The sequence below is a fragment of the Malania oleifera genome, chromosome 9 (genome assembly GCF_029873635.1).
Source record: "Malania oleifera isolate guangnan ecotype guangnan chromosome 9, ASM2987363v1, whole genome shotgun sequence".
Lineage (NCBI taxonomy): Eukaryota > Viridiplantae > Streptophyta > Magnoliopsida > Santalales > Ximeniaceae > Malania > Malania oleifera.
In genome coordinates, this window is record NC_080425.1 from 90,658,045 (window position 1) to 90,680,363 (window position 22,319).

The following is a 22,319-nucleotide window of genomic DNA, read 5'->3' on the forward strand; positions in this document are numbered from 1 at the left end:
AGTTTTAGGATCAATCCAAAGGCCTAGCCACTGCATGACTGGTGCAGCACCCTCATCAATCCCCAGCATGCCACTATCTCTATTGCAGTAGCAGCCACACTTTGAAGAGTTAGTATAAATATTTTATAATACATTGTCCAAATTAAAAATTATTGGTTGAAAACAGAATTATGACCAAAGATTATATGGTGCATAAATTGTTAGATCTAAGGTGAAATTATAAATCAAAATGGGTAAGGGCAAAGGTCTAAAATGAATGTTGTAAAGCTACAGATGGAGGAGAGAAGAAGAAAAGAAGAGAAGAAAAGAGGAGGAGAGCAAGAGAAGAAATGAGGCGGCAGTTTCCCGGTGCCTTGTGTTCAGCTCCAGATATACCCTTTAATATATTTACAATTAAAAAAATGAAAGAGAAAAGTACCCCCATTCATACCATAATTAATAAAATAGCCTCTCTCTTCTAACACTCCCCTCATCCTGGAGGAGTATATACATAACCAAACCCCGGCTTCTTGCAACCACTAGACAAGGCTGGCTGAAATAAATCTTTTGTGAAAATATCGCCTAACTAATCCACTAATTTCACAAATGAACTCCTAACAACCTTTTCAACTCACAAAATGACACTCAACTTCAATGTGCTTCATGCTCTCAAAAAACATTGGGTTTCTAGTGGTATGAATGGCAGGTTGATTATCACAAATCTATAGGCTTCTCAACCATGAATCCCATCTCTGACATAAGTGACTTCAACCGCATAGGCTCACTCACAATATAAGTCATAGCTTGATGTTTTGCTTCAATACTTGGTCTTGCTACAATAGTGATGCAAATAGGTGTAGGAATAGAAGAAAATTTTACAAACAAGGACAAAGATTTTAGAATAGTATCACCTATTATCATCAAGTAGTTTGTTTCTTTCTACATCAAGTAACAAGATTATCTCCCACAAATGTAAAGTATCCAATAGTAGACTTTAGATCAATCAACCAAGGCTGCCCAATTTGCATCAAAGTATCCCATAATCACAGTTTCTATTACGTTCATGTATCAAACCTCTAGTGCTTTGGCCTTCGAAATACCTTAGAATCCTACAAATAGCGTCCTTGTGTGGTTGTCTAGGATTTTCCATAAACTGACTCACCATCCTTAGAGCAAAGGATATGCAGCATATGCTAGGTCTTGTGATAGTAAAGTAGATCAACTTACCAACCAATTGTTTGTATCAACATCTGTTTTCAGTTTGGTCCAACATCCTCATCCCTAGAGAGCTTTGCATTTAGATCCATAGGAGTAGCACATTTGAACAAGCTCCCAATTGCCCCATCCTCCCCAAGACAAACACTATCACCCATGACTCTCGCTCTTGCTCGCTCTCTTTTCTAAATGAAAGTTGGCTATGGAAGAAAACTTCCACAAATTGGAAGAAGATAAATCCATCAAGTTAGTGTAGATAGAAAGGAAAATTGTAAGTCCACACTTGGGAAAGGTGGGGGTAGGAGGTTTCATTCGTTTGGAGGAGAAATCTCAGTTACGTAGTTGATGGATAAGGATTAGCTTATCTGCTGCAAGATGGGTTGGTGAGTGTTTGCCATTGTTGTTTTGGAAGTTGGAGAAGGTCATGCTCTACAAGAAATTTGGAAAAATTCAATAATGGGTGGCAATTAAATCAAATAATTGTGATCTTTTTCTTGGAGTTGGGTCTATGATCAAATGGCAAGAGTCAATTGATCTTCATTCCTAGCAACATGGAAGGTAAGGATGGCATAGATTTCTACAAGAGTTGCAAGAACTCATAGGCTTGGAGGATATATGAGAAATTCAAGGCTCAATCTTCGGGGAATCAAGGTTGCTGAAGTTGGAAGGTGCTTTTCGGTATCTCAGAGATAGTGAAGGTCTTAGGATAGCGTTGCAAGAGTTGTGGAAGTTACCAATTGGAAAGTTTTGGAGCAGTGGTGGCGGCTGGTCGTTCAAGAGGCTTTGGGAAAGCTAGGGCTTGCAAAAGGAAAATGATGAACATGCACAAAGCAAAAAGAAGGGGTGGGCTTCAAATGAGTTGTGCCAATGATAATCAATGTCACCTACACTGAAGTGCAATGATCTTCTCCTTTGATCTACCAAATTTTTCATCTGTTTGGAAGCTTTCTTCAAGTAAGCTCGAGCGATCTCCTCATTTTATCTCCATTCTTTGGTGAAGATGTACCCTCTTAGACTCTTTCCTTTGTGCAACTTGTCACTATGTGAGGTAACAACAATTGATGGCCTATTACAAGCTCAAAAGGAACCCTATTGGTTGTTGAGCTCTTTTAGGTGTTGAAACAAAACTGAGTCACATCCAGTAGTTGCACCCATTCTTTTGGTTGGGTAGTGACAAAATGGTACAAATACTCCTTTAGTAGCTTATTGAATCTTTGGTCTATCCATCTCTCTACAAGTGGTAGCTTAAATAGATTTCAAGCTGTGGAACGAGAATTCTAGAAGGTTTTGTCAAAAAGTTCCTTGTGAATCTTGCGTCTCGGTCACTCACAGCATCTTGGGGTACACCCCAATACTTCACAACATGTTTAAAAAAACAAGTGTGTTGTCTATTCCGCCAATCAGTACTTCGGGGTGGGTATGAAAGTACCGCACTTTGAAAACATGTCTTTAACGGCAAGTTAGACCCTTCTTCGATTCTAAGTAGGTTGGTAATGAAGTCAAGTGAAACATTCTAATCTTATTGGTTCTTGAAGAGGCTCTAGCTGCCCTGCAATCTTCTTCCGCTCGACCTTGTCTTGTTGACAAAAGAGAAAATCTCAAGTATACTCAACAACCACCTTTTCATGCATTTGTGGCTAGTAATAACTCTGCTTCAACAATGCCAAAGTGCAATGTCCTCCTAAGTGGCCTAACCACATGGAGTCATGACACTCACATAACAGAATCTTCCTTATGTCACCAGCTCAAGGCACAAAGAACCATTTACCGTGTGTCCATAGAAATCCATTTGGAATTGACGCACTTTTCTCTCTTTCACCAACTTCATGAGGTTTTGGACAACTAGATCTTTGATAAGGTTCTCCTTAATGCACTCCCACATTGTTGTGGCAACCTTACTTCCTGCCAAGTGTGTTACTAGTTGTAAGGCCACAAAACAATCTTTTGGCATTGTGAGTCTATGATTTGATACTTTGCCTTACTCTGTGCTCAAAAAGGAAATCAAACTCTGTCAAGAATTCTTTCCAACGTGCTTGCTTGGAAGATAACTTAGGTTTTGTAAAGAAATAACTGACAGCTCCATTGCCCCAATTATATTCATTCACTATGAACTTAGACCCAAACAGCTTATGGTGCTATGCGCATGGACAAAGAATCACCACTAGAATCTCCTTCTCTTGAGATGTGTACTTCCACTCATCTTTACTAAGCTTATGGATCTCGTAAGCAATAGAATGCTCATCTTGTAACAAGATGCCTCTAATGGCATAGTTTTATGTATCTATCTATATCTCGAAGGGCTTTATGATGTTCAGAAGATCAAGTACTAGATCCGTATCATGTCTTCTTTCAAGTTTTCAAAGGCTCCCTACCACTACTCTATGCAGTTCCACTAATAACCTTTCTTCAGCAATTCTGCCGACAGGGTAGTTCTCCTCGAGTACCCCTCCACAAACTTGTGATAATATTTGGCGCATCCAAAAATGGAACGAAGCTTCTTCATTGTTGTTGGGATCCTCCAATCTTGAAGTGCTCTCACCTCCTCCATATCCATCTAAATACAGCCTTGTTCAACCACATGACCAAGGAATTTGATGTTCCTCTGAGCTAAAAGCACTTCTCTTTTTTCACATAAAGGTTGTTTTCCTGTAGCCTTTCGAACACCTTCCTTAAATATTCTTCATGTTCCTTTAGAGTGGAACTGTAGTCAATAATGTCATCAAAGTATACTATGACAAACTTGTCGAGGTAGTCATGAAACCTCTTTTGTCATGAAATCTATTTATCTATTAATGAATTTTTATTTTATTTTTTTCATTAGACACTTGATCATCAGCATGCAAAAAGTTGTTGGCACATTCACCAACCCAAAGGGTATCACCACAATTCATACGCCCTGTACCTTGTCCATGCAAGAAGTTTTCAGCTCATCCATCCACAATCCTCTCCTAATAGTTGCATGACTGCAAATCAAGTTTGGTGACGTACTTTGGCATTACTTAACTAATCAAACAAATCAGCAGTTAGTTTGGTGGATACTTATTGTGCACAGTAACTTTGTTGAGGGCACGGTAACCCACACACATTCACATGCTCCCATCACGGTAGCCCACTTCTAGTAACTCATCAAGTTGCTTCCTCAACTCTACTAGTTCTAGAGGCATCATTTGATATGACCCTTTACCAAGAGGCTTCACCTCTAGTAACAGCCGATCTTATGTTCCACACCTTATCGTGGAGGCAAGTTGTGCAGTAGCTTATCTGACATCACAACTTTGTATTCATCCAACACATTTTGGATGGTAGTAGGTACCTGCTCTTTTACTTCTTCCACCACCAACGTGACAAGATATATCTGCTCACCCCCTATGAATTCCTTCTTGAGTTGCATGACTGAGAGGAACTTCTCATTGCCCCCTTAGTTTGCAATGGCTTGCACCATACAAGGGTGATCTCCCGTCAGACAAAAGAACCAGCAAACGGCACTACCTTAGTCTACCTTAAAATTTTCATTCCAAGTATCACTTGGAAATCATCTATACGCAGCTGTAAAATTCACATGCCTTGCCCCACTATCCAAGCTTAATAATCACTTGCTTGGCGACTCCACCAATAGGCTAAGTTATGAAGTTAACCGCATTCATGTATCTTGAATCCTTCTCCAAAGTTCAAGTTAAGTCTGTGCACTTCCACTTGTCAGACAAAGTTATGAGTAGCTTTGGTATCTACCATAACCCCAATGCTCTTCCCGTTGATCCACAAATCCACAAACATTAACCCTTTAGCCTAGGCAACTTTTGGTTCTTTTGTCTACCTCTCCAATGCATTGAGCAACTGCACCACACTCATCGTCAGGGTTTTCTCCTCATCCTCATCCTGTCCTTGTGTCACAACCTCACATTGGATGTGTACTAAGGAGATACTGGGCTTATAAGAAAAGTTAGACTGCAACTATGTGAGGTGTCTACCATAGGATAAAATCATAAGGCTAGCGGGCTAGGGTGGACCATAGTAAACTAAAGTCATATCCAAAAGTGTGTTGGAAATCTTCAAAATCCACTTTGGGGTTTTTATTTGCTTTAATTATTTTTATTGTAACACGTGCAGCCATGCATTATCGTCAAATGGAGAATCTAATACATGATAGCACACACACAAGCTTAATTTCACGTAATCCAAAGTGCTAAACTAAAGTCATATCCAAAAGTGTGTTGGAAATCTTCAAAATCCACTTAGTTGAAACATGTTAAATTGATGAAGCACATGGAATATTTCAACATTTAGAATAAAAAATAACATTGATTTTGTTCAATTTTTGAACAATCTGACATCAAGACTTTGTCATTGGCAATTGCTGCAGGTACTAAATCAACTCTGTGATGTCATTGTGGAACCACTTAGAGATCGCATTGTGACAGGTCTTCTTCAAGCATCATTGGTATCTGCTCTGCTCCTGTTTTCTAAAAATCTGCATAAGCTCTTTCCTTTTTACTCTAATTTAAGGATTATCTTCTCCCAGGATGGATTACTGCGGGTTATATTAAACGGAGGTCCGTCACGTGTTTTCTTCCCTGGGGATGTTAAATTATTAGAAGAAGATCTGGAGGTCTTAAAGGTATTTGCAATGCGACCCTTTGGCAAACAAAACTCTTAATTCTTTTAACAAAAGATTTATTGACTGTCAAGTAGTCATTGCCTAGTGCTTGCCCAGCCAAGCAGCTCCCTAAAAAGGTGATTTGGATAAAATCCAAACTGTCAGCTTTTTTTTTTCATGAAGTAGCCACTCAGATTACCCAAATGACTTGCACTTGAGAGTCTAAAACTTCTATTGAGGTAGAATCAGTGCTGCTGATTTGAAGACAGCTGATTTGTTGTGTGCACGAATCTTGCTTAAAGTAGGCATTGAAATTGATCTTTTTACAATTGATTGCCCTTTTTCCTTACCTTTTGTTGGATAAGTGGAAGGGTGATAAAAATTAGGTTTTCTTATGTGCACAAAACAAAATTGCATAGGCTTCTTTATTCTTTTGGATGAAACTGTATTTTGTTTATTTTACATGGTTTTCCTATTAGTTCTTAGAGAATACATGAATTTGGATGTATCCCATAGGAGTTTTTTATTTCCGGTGGAGATGGGCTTCCTCGAGGAGTGGTTGAAAATCAAGTAGCACGCATTCGGCAAGTAATACAGTTGCATGGCTATGAGGTTAGTTCTTGTGCCTATGGTCTTGTGGAAAACTCAATGCTGAAAACCGTTAGATGCATGTGGCGAGATTTCATACATTGCGGTGGCCTGTTTCACAGTGGATAAGGCTGTTAACTAGCTCAGTACATTAAATAATGACATTCCCCTTTTGTCGGCCTGGCTGACACAAGTATTTTGTGGCTTAGTGGTTTTCTTTGGACTTTGTCCAGTCCTCACTTATGACTGCATGATTGTTGAAACAGTTATGTTATTGAACAGAAGAAAATGAGAAAGATCTTCCTTGATGTTTAAAAGCCCAGTTATGATATTTTCTCTTCAGGCATTTAATGCAGGCTGTTTTGAGGGTATATGTTTTTAAGGATGTCAAGTTGGAAGAATTTATTTTTTTGATTTTATTATCTTTTTTTCTCATTTTGACTATTTCTTATCCTCATAGTCTATTCTTCTTTTCTAATCAATGAAGTTCTTTTCCTATACAAATGCAAATAATGAACAGAGCGCTGATGATTTTGCTTCTCTGCTTATTGATTGCTTAGCTTCTGACATGGTATTGGTTTTGGTGGCTGAAGTAGCTATGTTTTATGCAATGGTTTCTGATTCTTTGCAGACTCGAGAATTGATTGACGATATGAAATCTGCAAGTGGATTAGAGATGCAAGGTGGCAAAGGCAAACTGGGTGCGGATGTTCAGACGCTGTTGAGAATTTTATGTCACAGGAGTGATTCGGAGGCTTCTCACTTTCTCAAGAAACAATACAAGTTACCCAGATCTGCGGCTTAGGGCAAAACCTGCACTCCAATGGAGATCCACACAGAAGCAGGAAATGGAAGAATGTGTATTTGTAGCAATTCATTCATGTGTGAAATATAATTCTATCATTTTCACTAGAAAAAAAAATCCAGCTGTTTTCTTGCCTCCTTTTGCGTTTCTTTTTGAATTTTTGTAATTGTTTTTTTTTTTTTTCACATGTAAAATTACTTAGGCCACAGCTTCCCAAAGGCATGGAGGAAAAATAAAATGAAGACTCTGGTCCTACTGTACCATTTTTTCAGGATGAATATTGTAAAGAGCACGACATTTGTTACCTTAATATTGAATTTAAAGGAGTTTCTTTCTTCTGTTATGCGGAAGATAATGGAATAAACCACTGCTGTTGCTTAGGACATGATCAACTCCTCTAGAAAGAAACCAAAGTTTCAAAATGGATGCTTATTTAACTGTTGAGGATCTGTTTTAACTTGAGCATTGAACAAAAACTTTGCAAGAAAGTAGAGGGCACTTGTTTCTATATTGCCTTGATATTTGAAGATATAACTCCTTTCTTCTCCTCTAGTCTTTGTACTCTGTTGATTCAAATTCTTTTCCTTTTGTTTTTTGCTTGCTGCCTTACTATAGAATAGATTGAAAATGCTTTTAGGAGTCCAAAAAACAAGCAAACAATAGTACAGACTAGGCTCTATACTATCTTGAAAATGTTTAGGGTTAATTTCATCTTGAGATGAAGAATGCGTTGTGGCATCTCAATCTTTATACCAACTAGTGACGGTAGGGGAAAATATATCTCTTTTTTTTTCACTTTTTTTGTTCATTGAACTTGTTGATATTAATCTCTATTTATTTTGTCTTAGGCAATGGTAACATTTTGTTTCCTTTTTTATGTTTATTAAGGATCTGTTTAGAACTTAAAAATAAGAAGAAAGAGAAGGAAAATATAAAGGAATATACTTTTTCATGTTTGGTTATCAAAGAAAGTGAGAAGGAAAATAAAATTTCACACATGATTATATTTAATTTTTCTTAATTTTTAATTAAATTAAAACTTTTTTGCTTGGTTACAAATCTATTTTTTAATACTATTTGCCGTAAAGAGAAAATATAATATAAAATATATATTCTTCTTATTTTACTTTTCTTTCTTTCCTTAAACAATTTATTTTCCCAAACCAGACCTAAATGTTTTGTCAAAAACACACTTTCAAACAATAATAGACTTTTTCGAAATATCCTGCACTTGCTTATCAAGTAATTACTTTATTTTGTCTATTATATGTAAATAGCTTTATAATAGTTGACCATATATGTACATCCATAATGTTATATGATAACTTTATTTAGTTTTTTTCTTAGGTATAAGGATTGTTTGGTAGGACATTAAAATTTTAATTTTAAGAATAATATGATCTCTCAGTAAATGTATTTAAATATCAAATTGCAAATAAGCTTAATTATAAACAGTTATTAACTCTAGATATTAAAAATACAATTTTATGATTTTATATAAATTTTAATTAAATTGTTTTTAAAATTCAGGTGATACGTTTAATCTTTCTAACATTTTATTTTTTTTTTAAATTATAATAATTATTAACAAGCCATGTATCACATGTACTTTTATGGTATCAATTTTTCTGTATAGAACTCTATGACGACTAGTCAATATTTTTAAAGATTGTGTTTTTAATGTCAAATTGACACATTTTTTGACATTCGTCCAACACTTTTTAAAAATATCTGTTGAAGTATATATTGATGTATTATAAGGACTATATTTTCTTTTACTCATAGAAAGAATTACAATTGAAAAAATAACACAACTTCAAGCTTTACAAAGAAGTACAACCAATTTATTGATATCTCCGATAAAAAAAAGTTATAATTTGGGAATTTTTACACGATAGAAAAATAGGCTTGTATTTATTAGATTTAAAAAAATAACTTTTTTATATACAATACATTTAAAAATAATATGTGTATCCCTTTATATTGTTCCTGTATTATTGCCTTTTTATATTTGTGTCATGTTGTTATACTCTTACATATTTGTGTCCATATTTTACCGTTATAAAAATATATTTAAATTTCTTTAAAAAGAAACTTGAGAATTCTTACTTTATCTTATAAACTATTTTTAAAAAAAATTTATAATTTATTCAAAATTATTTTAATATTTTTTTTCAAGATTATTTCCTTTTCATCAGCTTGAATATGTATGTATATAAGAAAGGCTTGAGAGTAACTTGAATAATTCTCCCTATTTTTTAATCATTATTGTATCACAGGAGAATAAATATACTATGGAAGGAGAAAGGAGGGAGGAATCTTAAATTAACTTTAAGAAATTTTAAAGATTTTAGGGCAAGTCATTGTTTAGATCACTTGAAAAAAAAAATTATACTTCTAATTTTATAGTACACAAAATTTACTTGTTACAAAATAATGTTATAAATTTACTAAATTATAAAATGTATATATTTTTGGTGGTCAATTGTCAATCAAGCCTTTGACCGCAAGTTCTGTTAACCAATTACATTCGGACACATCAACTTTCCCGCTGGACGAGACCCCGTCCAACCGCAGCTCACTCCGCCAACCCCTATATAAAGGGAACCCCGAGAACCAAGCCGATAAACCGTGGTCGGAGCTCCGGGAGTGATAGTGTGGTACCATTTTTCGATGGCGTCCGCTGCAGGAAACCCCACAGCAGTGGAGTGGCACCTTAGGCCTCCAAACCCTAAGAACCCAATCGTCTTCTTCGACCTTACCATCGGCACTATTCCCGCCGGCCGAATCAAGATGGAGCTCTTCGCCGACATCGCCCCCAGAACTGCCGAAAACTTCAGGTATGGTGGGTCTTGCCTCTTTGCCGCTTTCAACAGCTCTACGTCCATTTCTGAGGCGTAAGCGCTCCCAAAAAGAAAGTATTTCTTCAATTTTTTAACAATCACTATTAAATTTATTTCATTTGAAGAATCTATTTATGATTGGAGAATCATGGGTATGAAAATTTTTTCCGGCTCCTCATTACCCTTATTATGTTTCTAATTAGTACTTCAGTAGTAACTAGAGGGGCACTTCACTTGGAGGCTAACATGTGCAACGCCGTTAGTAAAGTAGAACGGTATGTCTCGGGCAGTTGGAAAATAAATTCCTAAGTCAACACATGGACACACATAAGAAAGTTTATAAGTCAAGTGATTTCATTAAACTCCCTATCAAGAAAAACAAAAATAAAGTATGTAAAGCTAATTGAAATTATTAGTCCTTAGATCTAGGAGGCTTATTCTGCCAATATTATGCTTGTCCTTTACTTTGATATATATGTTTTTGTGTGTGTGTATATATATATATATATGTATGATAGAAAAGAAGAGATTCTATTGAAGCAGGAAAAAATGTACAAAAAAAGCATAAAAAATTGGAGAAAAGAGAATAAAGAAGAAAAAGTTACTATCAAAATAACACAGGCAGCCAGTCTTGCTGTAAATCTATTAGTGCTTCACTTTGATTTATGCCTTCTTGTAAGGTTGCATGAAATATACCTAATTCCTTGAGGGATTTAGATCCACATTAGTTATGGAAAGAAGATGTTATTCAGTTACTCTGGTGAAAGCAATGGCAATACCTCCTTGTTAGGTTGCATGATGTAGTATTAAATGTACCTAATTCCTTGAGGGATCTAGATCCACATTAGTTATTAAACCAAGATTTTATTCAGTTAATTCCCCAATTCTCAACAAAGCAATGGCTATTAAGAATGGCCCAACTAATTCTCTTAAAGTAGCATCCCAAAATCCTGCATATAGAGGTGTTGGGGGTGAGCTTGAAGAGCTTCTTGGTGCACACTTGGCACACTCAGGCATAATGTCGTCAAGCACCTAGTATCATGCTCATATGTCACATCAAGTAAAAGGGTGAGCCCCTCCGCCCCCCCCCCCCCCCCCCTCTAAAAATTTTTGAGGTTGGAATATTGGTCTGCAGTTCTTGATTCTTCAGGGGAGTACTCCTGTAGCTCTTTTCTGAGTTTTTTATCCAAGAAAATATTTCTTTGTCTGCTTAATTGTTCTATTTGTAAGGCCAAAACTCCCCTTTAAGATTAAGGCTTTTATATGGTTAGTTGGTATTAACTCTTGATAGAGTTAAGATTAACAATCTATTGCAGAGTAGGAGGCCTTTTAAGTCTTTATGTCGTAATGTTTATTCTTCATGTTTTGGATGTTCAAAATCTGCTTCTCACCTGTTTCTGCAATGGTCATTTTCTTGGAAGGGGTTCTGGAGCAAATTATTTGGTGTAAGGCAGAGAGAGTTAGGTCTGTCCGGAGTCAGTGGGGGAATTTGTTAACTATTTCTTTTAAAGGTTTTGGTAGGAGTAGAGGTGGTTTTGTGCTGTTGAGGTGCGGGTTTTTTGCTATCTTGTGGGGTATTTGATTGGAGAGGATTAGCTAAACAGTTTCGTGTTCAATCTGGACTCTGGAGGTGCCCCTCTATGCCCAGATCGTGGAGTTGGGTGGTGTTGGAAGGAGAAGGTTGCGCAAGAAGATTCCAACTAGGAGAGTAGGATGTGGTGCATGGGATTGATAAGTTGTGCCTTCAATGTGGGAGTGAGCTCAGGTAGAAGGATTTTGGGAAGGTGATGTGAGAAGATTTTTGTTTGTAGACGTACACTAATGCTGCTCAGGCAGCTGCGCTTGCTGAAAGTCTGAAACTGCTAAGGCGGCTAGGGTTTTGGAGGATGGTGCATCTCTAGTTGAGGCAGCTAGGGCTACATTCAAGGAAGAGGAGGTCAAGAAATCTGGAGTCGGCCTCTTGCTCCTTGTCTTGGATCTGAGCCTGTTATTTGAAAAAGGAGGAGCCTTCTTTTATATAAATTGGGCCACCTAATTGAACAGGCTCATATTGTTCTGTACCCTAATGTTCTGGGCCTCTTACTCTGTCTTTCTTTCTTTTTCATCATTTTCTCTTATTTTTCCTTTCATAAATTAATTTGGGAAAAGGAGGAGGAAAAGATTATATTGATGATGATAGTAATGCATAATTACTTTTTTTTTTTTTTGTAAGATTCACAAGAGATGCATTACTTAACAATTTGATATGAACAATGTTTTGTTAAAAAAAAATTATTTATTTTGATAGTATTAGTGATTTGATATCTGTTTTTTATCTTGGTCAACTTCAACCATCTTTTCTTTTCTATTTCTTCTTATTCAAGTTGTTAATGCTTTATTTTTTTTAATGATAAAATTTATGATTATGATATTGTAATTTTAACACAACTGTTTTTTTAATAGAAAAAGAAGAAGTTTATTGATAGATTAAGAATTTACATCCAGGAGAATAAGACATCTCCTTAACAAAATCTGGGTTATACGATATAACTTGTTGGTCTAAATTTACTTTATTTTTGTTACTTGAACTAATAAAATAACATAACTTGTTTCATTTGTTGTATGTTTTATGTACCCAATCAATTAATGGAGTATATCATATCACAAGCTAATGTCTTTTGTTTCATTAATTTATTTATCATGCATGATTAATGAAAAGTAAACGTGCACGCGTACACACACATATTAAAACCAATGTAAAATTTATTACACTTACAAAAGAATGTTAGTAAGTTGAACGAAAGGATCCAAATACATTAAAGAATCTTTTTAAAAAAAGGTTAAGACTTGAGGGCTTAAAACATGCAAATATACCAATATTGGAGTTGTGTGTGCTTAAAAGAGAAGTCACACTTGTCACACTGATACACCCACTTCCTGCCCTGTAACATCCATTGGTCCTCCTTTCCACTAACACCCTATGCTACCCACTACCACTATTTAAAACCATGGATGTGATCTACTTTAGAAAAGTGATCCAAAATCCTCTTTGATATGAATAGTCAATTACATGAGATTCAATCTTCGTTTGAATTGGACATGATTTTGCTAAAAAAAAAAAAAGCATAATGCCACAAGAATTAAGAAAAAAGTACAACAACAACAACAAACCAAGCCTTAAGTCCCACTAGGTGGGGTCGGCTATATGAATCATTTTACACCAATTTATGCAATCATGGACCATTTTTTTTTTATAGATTCAAGGATATTAAATCCTTACTCATTATCTCCTGCCAAGTTATTTTAGGTCTACCCCTACCACTTCTACTGCCCCCCATAGTAACTAACTTACTCTTCCTCATTGGCGCACTATGTGGCCTACGTTGCAAGTGTCCATACCATCTGAGTCGTCTCTTCCTTATCTTATCTTCTATAAGAGTTACACCTAACTTACCGCGAATATGTTCATTCCTTAATTTATCTTTCAATGTTATACCACTCATCCATCTAAGCATTAACTTTTACTTTTTGGATATTTTGTCGCCCAACATTCTGATCCATATAGCATAGCTGGTCTTATAGCTGTCCTATAAAACTTCCTTTTTAATTTTAAGGGTATTCTACGATCACAAAGCACACTTGAAGCACTTCTCCATTTTGCCCAACTTGCTTTAATTTTATGCATCACATCATATTCAATTTTTCCTTCAGAATTTACAAGTGCTATTTATTTCTTCATCATCAAATTTAACTTTATCTTCAATATTCCTCCTATCATTACTAAAATTACATTTCATATATTCTATCTTATTTCTACTTATCCTAAGGCCTCTAGATTCCAAAGCTTCTCTCTATATTTCTAACTCAGCCTCTACTCCGTCTCTAGGTTTATCAATTAATACAATATCATCTGCAAACAACATACACTATGGAACCTCCTTTTGAATACTCTTAGTCAGTTGGTCCATCACTAAAGTAAAAAGATAAGGACTCAAAGCATATCCTTGATGTACACTTATGGTAATTGGAAATTCTCTAGTTTCTCCATCTATAGTCCTTACACTAGTCATTACTCCATCGTACATATCCTTAATGACATCAGTATACCTACTACATACACCATTTTTTTCTAAAACCCACCATATAACTTCCCTAGGTATCCTATCATATGCTTTCTCTAGGTCAATAAATATCATATGTAAATCCCTCTTCTTTTCCCTAAACATTTCCATTAATATTCTTAAAAAAGTAATATATATTATTGGTTTCGTTGGCGACCATAAGGCCAAAGTCTCTACACTATAAGAACTTGTGAAATAGTGAAACCTATACAACAACAACAACAAGAACCCTCAAGTCCCATTAGGTGGGGTCAGCTATATGAATCCTTTTCCGCCAATTCACCCAATCGAGAGCATTTTCCTCTATTAGATTAAGGGCTATTAAATCAATCCTCATACCTCATTCCAAGTTATTTTATGTCTATCCTTACTCCTTTTATAAATCACTTTTTGTCAGTTCATTATGCATCCTCTAAAATGTTCTTAGTGACACATTTTCAACTGTATCCAGTGTCATTCACCTGTGTTTTAATCATGAATACCTTAACAAAACTCAGCCTCCTACCAGAATTTTGGGATTGTTGCACAAGTCTTGTTTTTTGAGATGCTAGCCACAAGGAGGTACCCCAATTGAGAAATGTAGGACCCATTCAATTGTGGGAAAATTTTTATTTTCCATTTCCTATTTAATAAAAATGACAAAAATGTCCCCATATTTTATTCACTTTTTTAACATCTGTATAGTAATATTGGAAAACAATAAAAGAAGTTTTATAATTTCCTTATACAAATATCAGATAACTGGAAAATAACATGGCATTTTTGTAATTCTTTAGAAAGCTGGAAATGGAAATGAAAACTGCAGTACACATGCCCGTAATTTCTTAGGTTGAATCTCACAAAGCTCAAATGACCCCTTATGGTCAACCAAAGACTTGTGTAGCCTACTTTACCTTGCTGTGGGCACCCCAGCTCCTGGAGTAGTGGAGCCACACCCTTTGTTAATATTTTTTAAGGCTTTATATATATATATATATGCTTTTCACCATTAATTGTGGCTTGACCAAATTTTAAATGCCAATTTTCCACTTATGGGTGATTTTAAGTACTTTATACTGTAATGAAAAGCATTATCTAATCAAGCTACTTGTTAGCTTTGCTTGAAAAGAATGTTATGTTGCACATGCTGCTTTTTAAAGTCTATTGAATGATAAAAATTACAAGATCATCAATAAAGGTGCACCTATGATTGATCCGATTTCCCCAAGCTTATAAATTTTTCCTATTTCCTGTATGTTTTTTTATATTGAGATGGGTAATCGAACTAAGGTTCGTGTTTCCAGGCGATCTTTAAAAACATAAGATATTTTTTAAGGGAAGCAGAGAAAGCAGTTAGTCCCTACACTTTAGGCCTCATCCATTTCATTCCCTGTACTCTTAATTATATCAATCTGATCCCACACTTAACACTAGTCTCCAGTCAGTCCATTCTTGATTTGACAACTAAAATAGAAAAATAAGACTTAATAAATGACAATTTTCGCTCCTGTTAAATGCTTTTGTTTGTACTAATTACAGGTCCTTCCTCTCTCCTGAGTGCAAGCTGCAAGGTCTCTGTTAATTTTTTACAGTCTATCAGGGTTAAATTTGTCATAAGCTGTGCAAGAAACCATGAATTTCAAAGCCAATTGCGAACAAAAAATACCAATTAGAGATTTGCATTAGTTATATTGACAAGATTGATGTGATTAAAACGGAAAAGAACTAAATTGAGATGAGGCCTAAATTGGAAGGATTAATTGTACCAAAAACCTAAACATTTGAGTTTTGTTATGTGTGTATAATAGACACTATATCTAGTTTACTTTTCTAAAGTGACATTTTTTCGGTTTAATTGTTCTTTGCTTAGTTCTCCTGGCTAAGTTCCACATTCTTGTCTTGTTCTTTTTATCCAAATTTCTGACTTCCTAAATTGGCATTAAATGCCTTATAAATTAACATATTTTCTGTAATCTGGCAGGCAGTTTTGCACCGGTGAGTACAGGTATGTTGGCACTCTTATTTTACAAGTTCTGAAGAATGTGAGGATTGCTCTGTAATGTATTTCCCTTTGATCTGTAACATCAGTGGTTCTCTCTGGTATTTCCCTTTGACCTGTAATGCATGCTGACATCTTTGTACCATGAGGAAGAAAAACACATTTAAAAAGCTAAACATCAACAATTGCATGCTTAGCTGAGAAGTGGTGAAATATCTTTCCTTTGAACCTCTTGCAATTTCTTCATTAGAACTCTGAGTTGACTTTTAATTGGAACTATGATTCTCTTTATTGAGTAATTAAACTAAACATTGATTAGCTTTCTAAGTGAAAGTTGGCTCTTAAAACTTTTTTTTTTGGTTTTTCGGGGGGGGGGGGGGGGGGGTTGTCCATAAAAAAGTTAAAACATGTGTACTATGCTACTTCCATGTTAGTGTGGTTTAAGGTGTTGTCTTATTTTGTGGAAGTAGTAGAAAACTGTAAAATCTTTTTTGCACTTTGTTGAATCAGCTTGCGTAGGCCCTTAGTTATCTGTGTTCTAGTGTCCTGTCATTTGAATCTAACTGTTAAAACTGTTCTGGATTTGAAGCAATGTTTTCCCAAAGAAACTCATTTTTTATCATTTCCTACAACTGGACTGAATTGGCAGAAAAGCAGGATTACCTGTTGGTTACAAGGGATGCCAGTTTCATAGGGTGATTAAAGATTTCATGATTCAAGCTGGTGATTTTCTGAAGGTTTGTTCCCTCCCTTCTTTGTGAAGCATTGTAATATCTTATATCATTTAGAGTATAGTATTGACACTTTCTTGGTAAGGGTGAAGACAAAAATTGAATTAGAACAACTTGTATGAGAGTCCTTAACACTTGTGGTATTGATACTTGTTAAGCTGTTAATGTGGTAACTTAAATTTTTTTTCTCGGCAACTTTGTGATATAGAGTTTCTTGTCTACCAAAGTTGGGAAATTAGTAACTCCAATGGTTGCACGTTATTTAACAAATTATGCATGTAGAAATATTAAAACATAGGCTACAAATTCTTCACCGCATACTACTAATGACAGTTTTTTTTTTTTTTTTTTTCTATTGATAAACAAAGAATTGTATTAAAATAGAGAAGAATGATATCAAAAAATTAGAAAGAGGAAGGAAAAGAAAAAAGAAAAGACAGTGATAATAGCTGCCATGGGGGCTAAAATACAAAATGAAAGGATTTCCTCTGACTCGAGCTTTAGAAAATGGATGAAAAACACTACAAGGCACCCCTCCCAGTTGGGTTACATACTTGCATGTGATTTCAGTAGCTTGCACCTTTCATTTTATGTAAAGTAAGAGCAGTTCATTCCTTTCTTATGATTTGAACATTCTTAAGTAGTCTCCATAAAGATGTAAAATATGTAAATCCTTCTCAAATCCCATCTATGGTGAAAATCTTATGTGTGATGTCATGAGATGATAGATGTCTTGGGGGTTAAAATACTTGGTCCACATTGCTTAAACTTGGGCAATATATTGATTAAATGATAGCTGTAAACTCTTGGTGGTGCTTGTAATTTTTCTTCTCACCAATTGACAGTTACAATCTCGCTTTGCAGGGTGATGGCAGTGGGTGTGTTTCCATTTATGGAAGCAAATTTGAAGATGAAAATTTTGTTGCCAAACACACTGGCCCTGGTTTACTGTCGATGGTATTGAATTTGTTTTCCCACAGTAAATGTGTCTGGTGCAGGCCTGGATTTGTTTCAAGATGTTATTTGCAGTTTTGTTTGTATATCTTTCCTAGTTACATCACATTTTATGTATGTTAAACTTAATGTTTTAACTATCATTACTGAAGGCTCGGGAAGTGAGGCTGTGATGGGTTTTTTTCATGTCACGCTAGCACGTTTCAAAGCTCAAGCTTTGATCAAAATAAACTTCTTTACTTCATGATTGTCTGCGTGCATGTGCTTACCAGTCGAAGATAAGATAAGGGATGGGCGGTTTAGATAGTTTGGGCACCTGAAATGTAGTCCAAATAGTGCAGCACCAATGAGGAAGTGAGGAGGAGTGAGCTAGCTACTACTACTATTAGTAGTTTGGTGAGTTTGTGCCCATCATTTTAAAGATATAGGGAAAGTAGGGAATGCTCTTTGGAAGTGTGCATTTTGCGCTCATTTCATGTATTTGGTTGGAGTACAATGCTAGAACTTTTATGGTCTCCATTACTCCTAGTTTTCTTTTGTATAGGCTGGTCTTCATCTCATCACTTTGTTGGTTTGCTAATGATCATTTTGTTTGTTTATGTTGTTTCTTGCTCCTTTTTTTCTTTTTCTTTTTTTGCTTGAAAGATATATTTACCTCCTTTTGTTCCTTCTCTTTCTTCTCACATGTGTGTGTGCGCGCGTATGTGTGTGTGTGTGCATGTGTGTGCGCGTGTGTGTGTGCGAGAGAGAGAGAGAGAGAGAGGTTCCGCTGGATTGCATGCTCAACTACTTGGATTCCTTCATCTTCGTTTCTGTTTACCATCTTTGTACATGGCATCATTCCTTACCATGTTTGGGAGCTTGGAGCTCAAACATTCATTGTAACATTCAAACAAAATCCTTAACCTAGATAGTTCTATTTTTCCCATCCACTCCTATTCACTGATAAAAAGAAGTCATGAGCCGCAGGCATGGCTGCCAGAAATTGAGTGTATAAAGAAAACCAGCATTAGGACTGGCATGTGGAGCTCAAACATTGGATTTTGATTTGTGTGTATTTGGACAAAAAACAATACAAAAGTGTATTGAGGTCGGTTCAAATCCGCAAAAGTACAAATTCAAGATATAAAATTCATGCTCCAAAATACAAGTTTAATGCCTTACCTGACTATTTTTTCTAGCCACCTTTTGTGCTCTCCTTCAATTTAAACCATGTCTTTCCATTGTCTTGTCCAATCATTGGTTCATGTATCCATGTAATCCCAGCTCCAGCTTCTACAAGATTATTTCTAGCTTATAATACTTTTTGGTCAATTACCATTATCCATCTCAGCATTTTTAGTGGAGACACTTACCACAAGGAAATGCTATGTGCAAACTATATAGCACTACGGGCTAGATGGTGTGGTTGGCTTTCAATAGAAAAGTAAAATGTGCAGTCTTACGTGTTCTTGTCATGATTATCTTACATGCATATATCCATCTATATAGCACTACGGGCTAGATGGCATGGCTGGCTTTCAATAGAAAAGTAAAATGTGCAGTCTTACGTGTTCTTGTCATGATTATCTTACATGCATATATCCATTCTGTTTAACAAATGCTATCTTTCTGCCTATTGTTTGTTTCTTGGCTCAAACTTCATTCTGTCGTATGAACCACTATCCCAGTATGATAATGAATGCTTATTTCAAAAACACTAAAGCATATCCCCTCCTTCCTTTCTCTGTGGTTTCTCTTGCAGGCAAATAGTGGACCAGGCACCAATGGTTGTCAGGTAATGCATCAACTGTAGGCCTATAATACTTCTCTGTGTTGCTTAAATTCTTTAAACATTTTGAGAAACTGAGAAACATGATAGGCATGTCCAGATTGCATGCTTCTTGCAGTATAGTGTGGCGTTCTATCAGTAAGTGCTATAATCCCTAACTAATATAGCATGGCACTTTTTTCAATGAAATAATCACAGTTTTTGCAAGTATAGATGGAAGTCTTTCTAGAGCAAGGAATGCAGGTAGCATCCCCTCTAGCTGAAGTAGTTTAGTTCCAGCTTTAGTTTTGAGCATGAAATCCAATTTTTGGGAGGATTTTCAATTACTGTCAACAGTGACAATGTAGACTCTTTGAAAACCTGTGTAAGATGCAAGAGCTGTTATTGAGATGCATGGGCCTTCTTTAACAATTTGAAATTCATGGTGCTTAGTAAAAAAAAACAATTTTTAATGCATGGTCCTTCTCTAACAACTAAAGCAAGAAGAAAAGTAAATAAAAAACATAAAAGAAACTGATAAAAAATTTAAAACATACAAAAAGGAAAAACCTTTAAATCTAAGCAAACAGAAGCTTAGCAACCCTGATCGACCATCTTTCTTCTCAATTGCAGAAGGGTGTGCTAGTTTTCTTCTTCAGATATATGTTTTCACAATGACAGTCTCAGCAGAAAACCAAGTTGCAAAATGAGACTGTCAACAAACTTTTTTTTCACTCCCAAACACATAAACAAAAAATTGAATCTCTTAGTGTAAAATAAAAATAAAAATAAAAGAATAAGATAGAAGGCTCTGTATGGGTTTTGAAACAGTCACATCCGACTGGATCAAGGACATCTGAATCATGTGGTTTGATTCTACGATTCACCAGGTGAATCTTACGGTTCCCCTACAATTCACATCATTCTGCGATTCACCCATGAGATTTGGATCGATTTGAGCATTCCTCAATACGAATTGAATGATCTGAATTTAGAATTGTGCGATTGTAACAACCATGGAGATGCATAATATGAGCTGGAAATAGAACAAATGAGGAAAGATCAAACTGTTATAATTTTTAGACAGGAAACCATAGTTGTTAAAAAAGAAAAAGATACAACAATATGAGGTTTTATCTATACCCTTTCTTTCCCTACGGTTGCTTCGTAACATTAGTGGCCAACTAACTATATATTTGTACTTCACACTGATAATTTAAATTTTTTGCTAATATTTTAATTTTATATATTGCATATATATCCATGAGGTTGAAACAATTTTTCCCAATTTATTGCAGTTCTTTATAACGTGCGCAAAGTGTGACTGGCTTGACAATAAGCATGTGGTATTTGGGGTATGCCCTTTATTATTATTATTATTATTGTAGTAGCAGTTGTTGTAGGAGGAACAGCAGAGCAGTTCTGTCATTCCATTCAATGTATCAGCAAAAAGTTTTCAATTTTAAAGGTGCGAGGAACGGAGGATTGACCGAACCAATAACCATACCCATTTGGTAAACCAAAGAACTAGACAGGCCCAACCCAAGTATTTTAGTTTAAGCTGAGGTCGGATCAAGTGACATTTTTTTTTCTTTGCCTAAAATCTGATTATGCTTGATGCCTAGTTAATATTTTGCTCATCCAACATCATGGTGTGTAATTGGCAGACGTATTGATGGAGTAATCATTCCCGTTGGCAATCCTGTTCTATAGTTGAGGCCAAAAAAAAAAAAAAAATCCTCTCATACATTCTAATGCATCCATCAGTGTATCCCTATAACCTCTTTGATTTTATTTATTTATTTATTAATATTATTATTTTGCAGAAAGTGCTTGGAGATGGTCTTTTGGTGATGAGGAAGATTGAGAATGTGGCAACTGGACCCAACAATCGGCCTAAGCTGGCCTGCGTTATTGCCGAATGCGGGGAAATGTGAGACTCGAATACATGAAAGATAGCTAGGGCTTTTCAAAGAAGTTGAGATTGTCCCATGGTGTCGCGAGATGGTTAAAAATTTGTGACGGGAAACCCAGAAAGATTGGAACAACTTGCAGTCAGAACTGGTTATACAAATGACTATTCTGTAGTGTACTGGATATCGTCCCTTAAGTATCTTAAATATTGTCTAGAAACAGACATTGTAATGAGTAGCTGGTTTCTTGTCTAGTGAAAGTCAATCGTAGGATGATACAGGGTTCATCTTTGAACTTTTGAGCTCGAGGCTTTTATTGTAGATGAGAGGAGGGGGCTTGCTGATTTAAACATAATGGAAAATTTCCATGAAAGGGTTGAGCTAACAAGAGATGCCTCTTCAAGAGATGAATTTTGAGTCTCGTATTTAAAATTTGTATAGATTGGGATAAAATTAAAGATGAAGTTTTGTTAAAGCTACACTATTCTAAAACTTGATGAATTTTGAGTCTTTGTTAAAGCTTACACTATTCTAAAACTTGAGTTTTATGCTTAAAAAGACACATTTAGAATTCAATAATGAGTCATTTTGTTATTTGAGACTGCTATACTAAATTAATATTATTTATTGTCATTCAATTGTAATATTTTGTCAGTGGTTCAATACTACAATTAGAAATTTAAAAGGTGGACGAGTATGGGCATCCCAGCAAATTGGACGAGTAGGAGCATGATGTTGGTTTGCGATGGATATCTTGCTTCATTTATGGAGATTTAAGTCGTCTACAATTTGCAAAGGTCTCCAACATTTTGGTTGTCTCTTTTAAGGTATGGTAGATGGTCTGGGTCAAACTGATCTTGCACTCAACT

At 35.6% G+C, this 22,319-nt stretch overlaps 2 protein-coding genes across 3 annotated transcripts in view; both read left to right on the forward strand.

Annotated features, from left to right (window-relative positions):
- LOC131164685 (protein unc-13 homolog) overlaps positions 1-7,566 on the forward strand; it is a 115,782-nt gene extending 108,216 nt beyond the window's left edge. The window contains exons 24-27 of the mRNA XM_058122070.1: positions 5,555-5,632; positions 5,714-5,809; positions 6,305-6,400; positions 7,008-7,566. Of these exons, the coding sequence (XP_057978053.1) occupies positions 5,555-5,632; positions 5,714-5,809; positions 6,305-6,400; positions 7,008-7,181 (444 nt within the window). The 3' untranslated portion in view covers positions 7,182-7,566. The remainder of the gene's footprint in view (positions 1-5,554; positions 5,633-5,713; positions 5,810-6,304; positions 6,401-7,007) is intronic.
- A 2,150-nt stretch (positions 7,567-9,716) lies between these two features.
- Positions 9,717-21,861, forward strand: LOC131165101 (peptidyl-prolyl cis-trans isomerase CYP22). 2 transcript variants are annotated; one of them, XM_058122792.1, is made up of 7 exons: positions 9,725-10,021; positions 16,085-16,108; positions 16,752-16,839; positions 17,698-17,790; positions 19,532-19,564; positions 20,836-20,892; positions 21,364-21,861. In XM_058122792.1, exons 1-7 carry the CDS (start codon positions 9,855-9,857, stop codon positions 21,472-21,474), a joined length of 573 nt encoding a protein of 190 aa, XP_057978775.1. In that variant the 5' UTR covers positions 9,725-9,854; the 3' UTR covers positions 21,475-21,861. The 2 variants fall into 2 exon arrangements, with proteins under 2 accessions (XP_057978776.1, XP_057978775.1); XM_058122793.1 differs by lacking the exon at positions 20,836-20,892 and having other exon boundaries at positions 9,717-10,021.
- Positions 21,862-22,319: the final 458 nt, after the last annotated feature.

Bases quoted from the DNA above. Each gene is read 5' to 3' on its own strand.
- LOC131165101 (XM_058122792.1), top strand. From the start codon at position 9,855: ATGGCGTCCGCTGCAGGAAACCCCACAGCAGTGGAGTGGCACCTTAGG. The intron at 16,109-16,751 runs GTATGTTGGCAC...CTGAATTGGCAG, and splicing joins TTTTGCACCGGTGAGTACAG to AAAAGCAGGATTACCTGTTG. The intron at 19,565-20,835 runs GTAATGCATCAA...AATTTATTGCAG, and splicing joins CAGGCACCAATGGTTGTCAG to TTCTTTATAACGTGCGCAAA.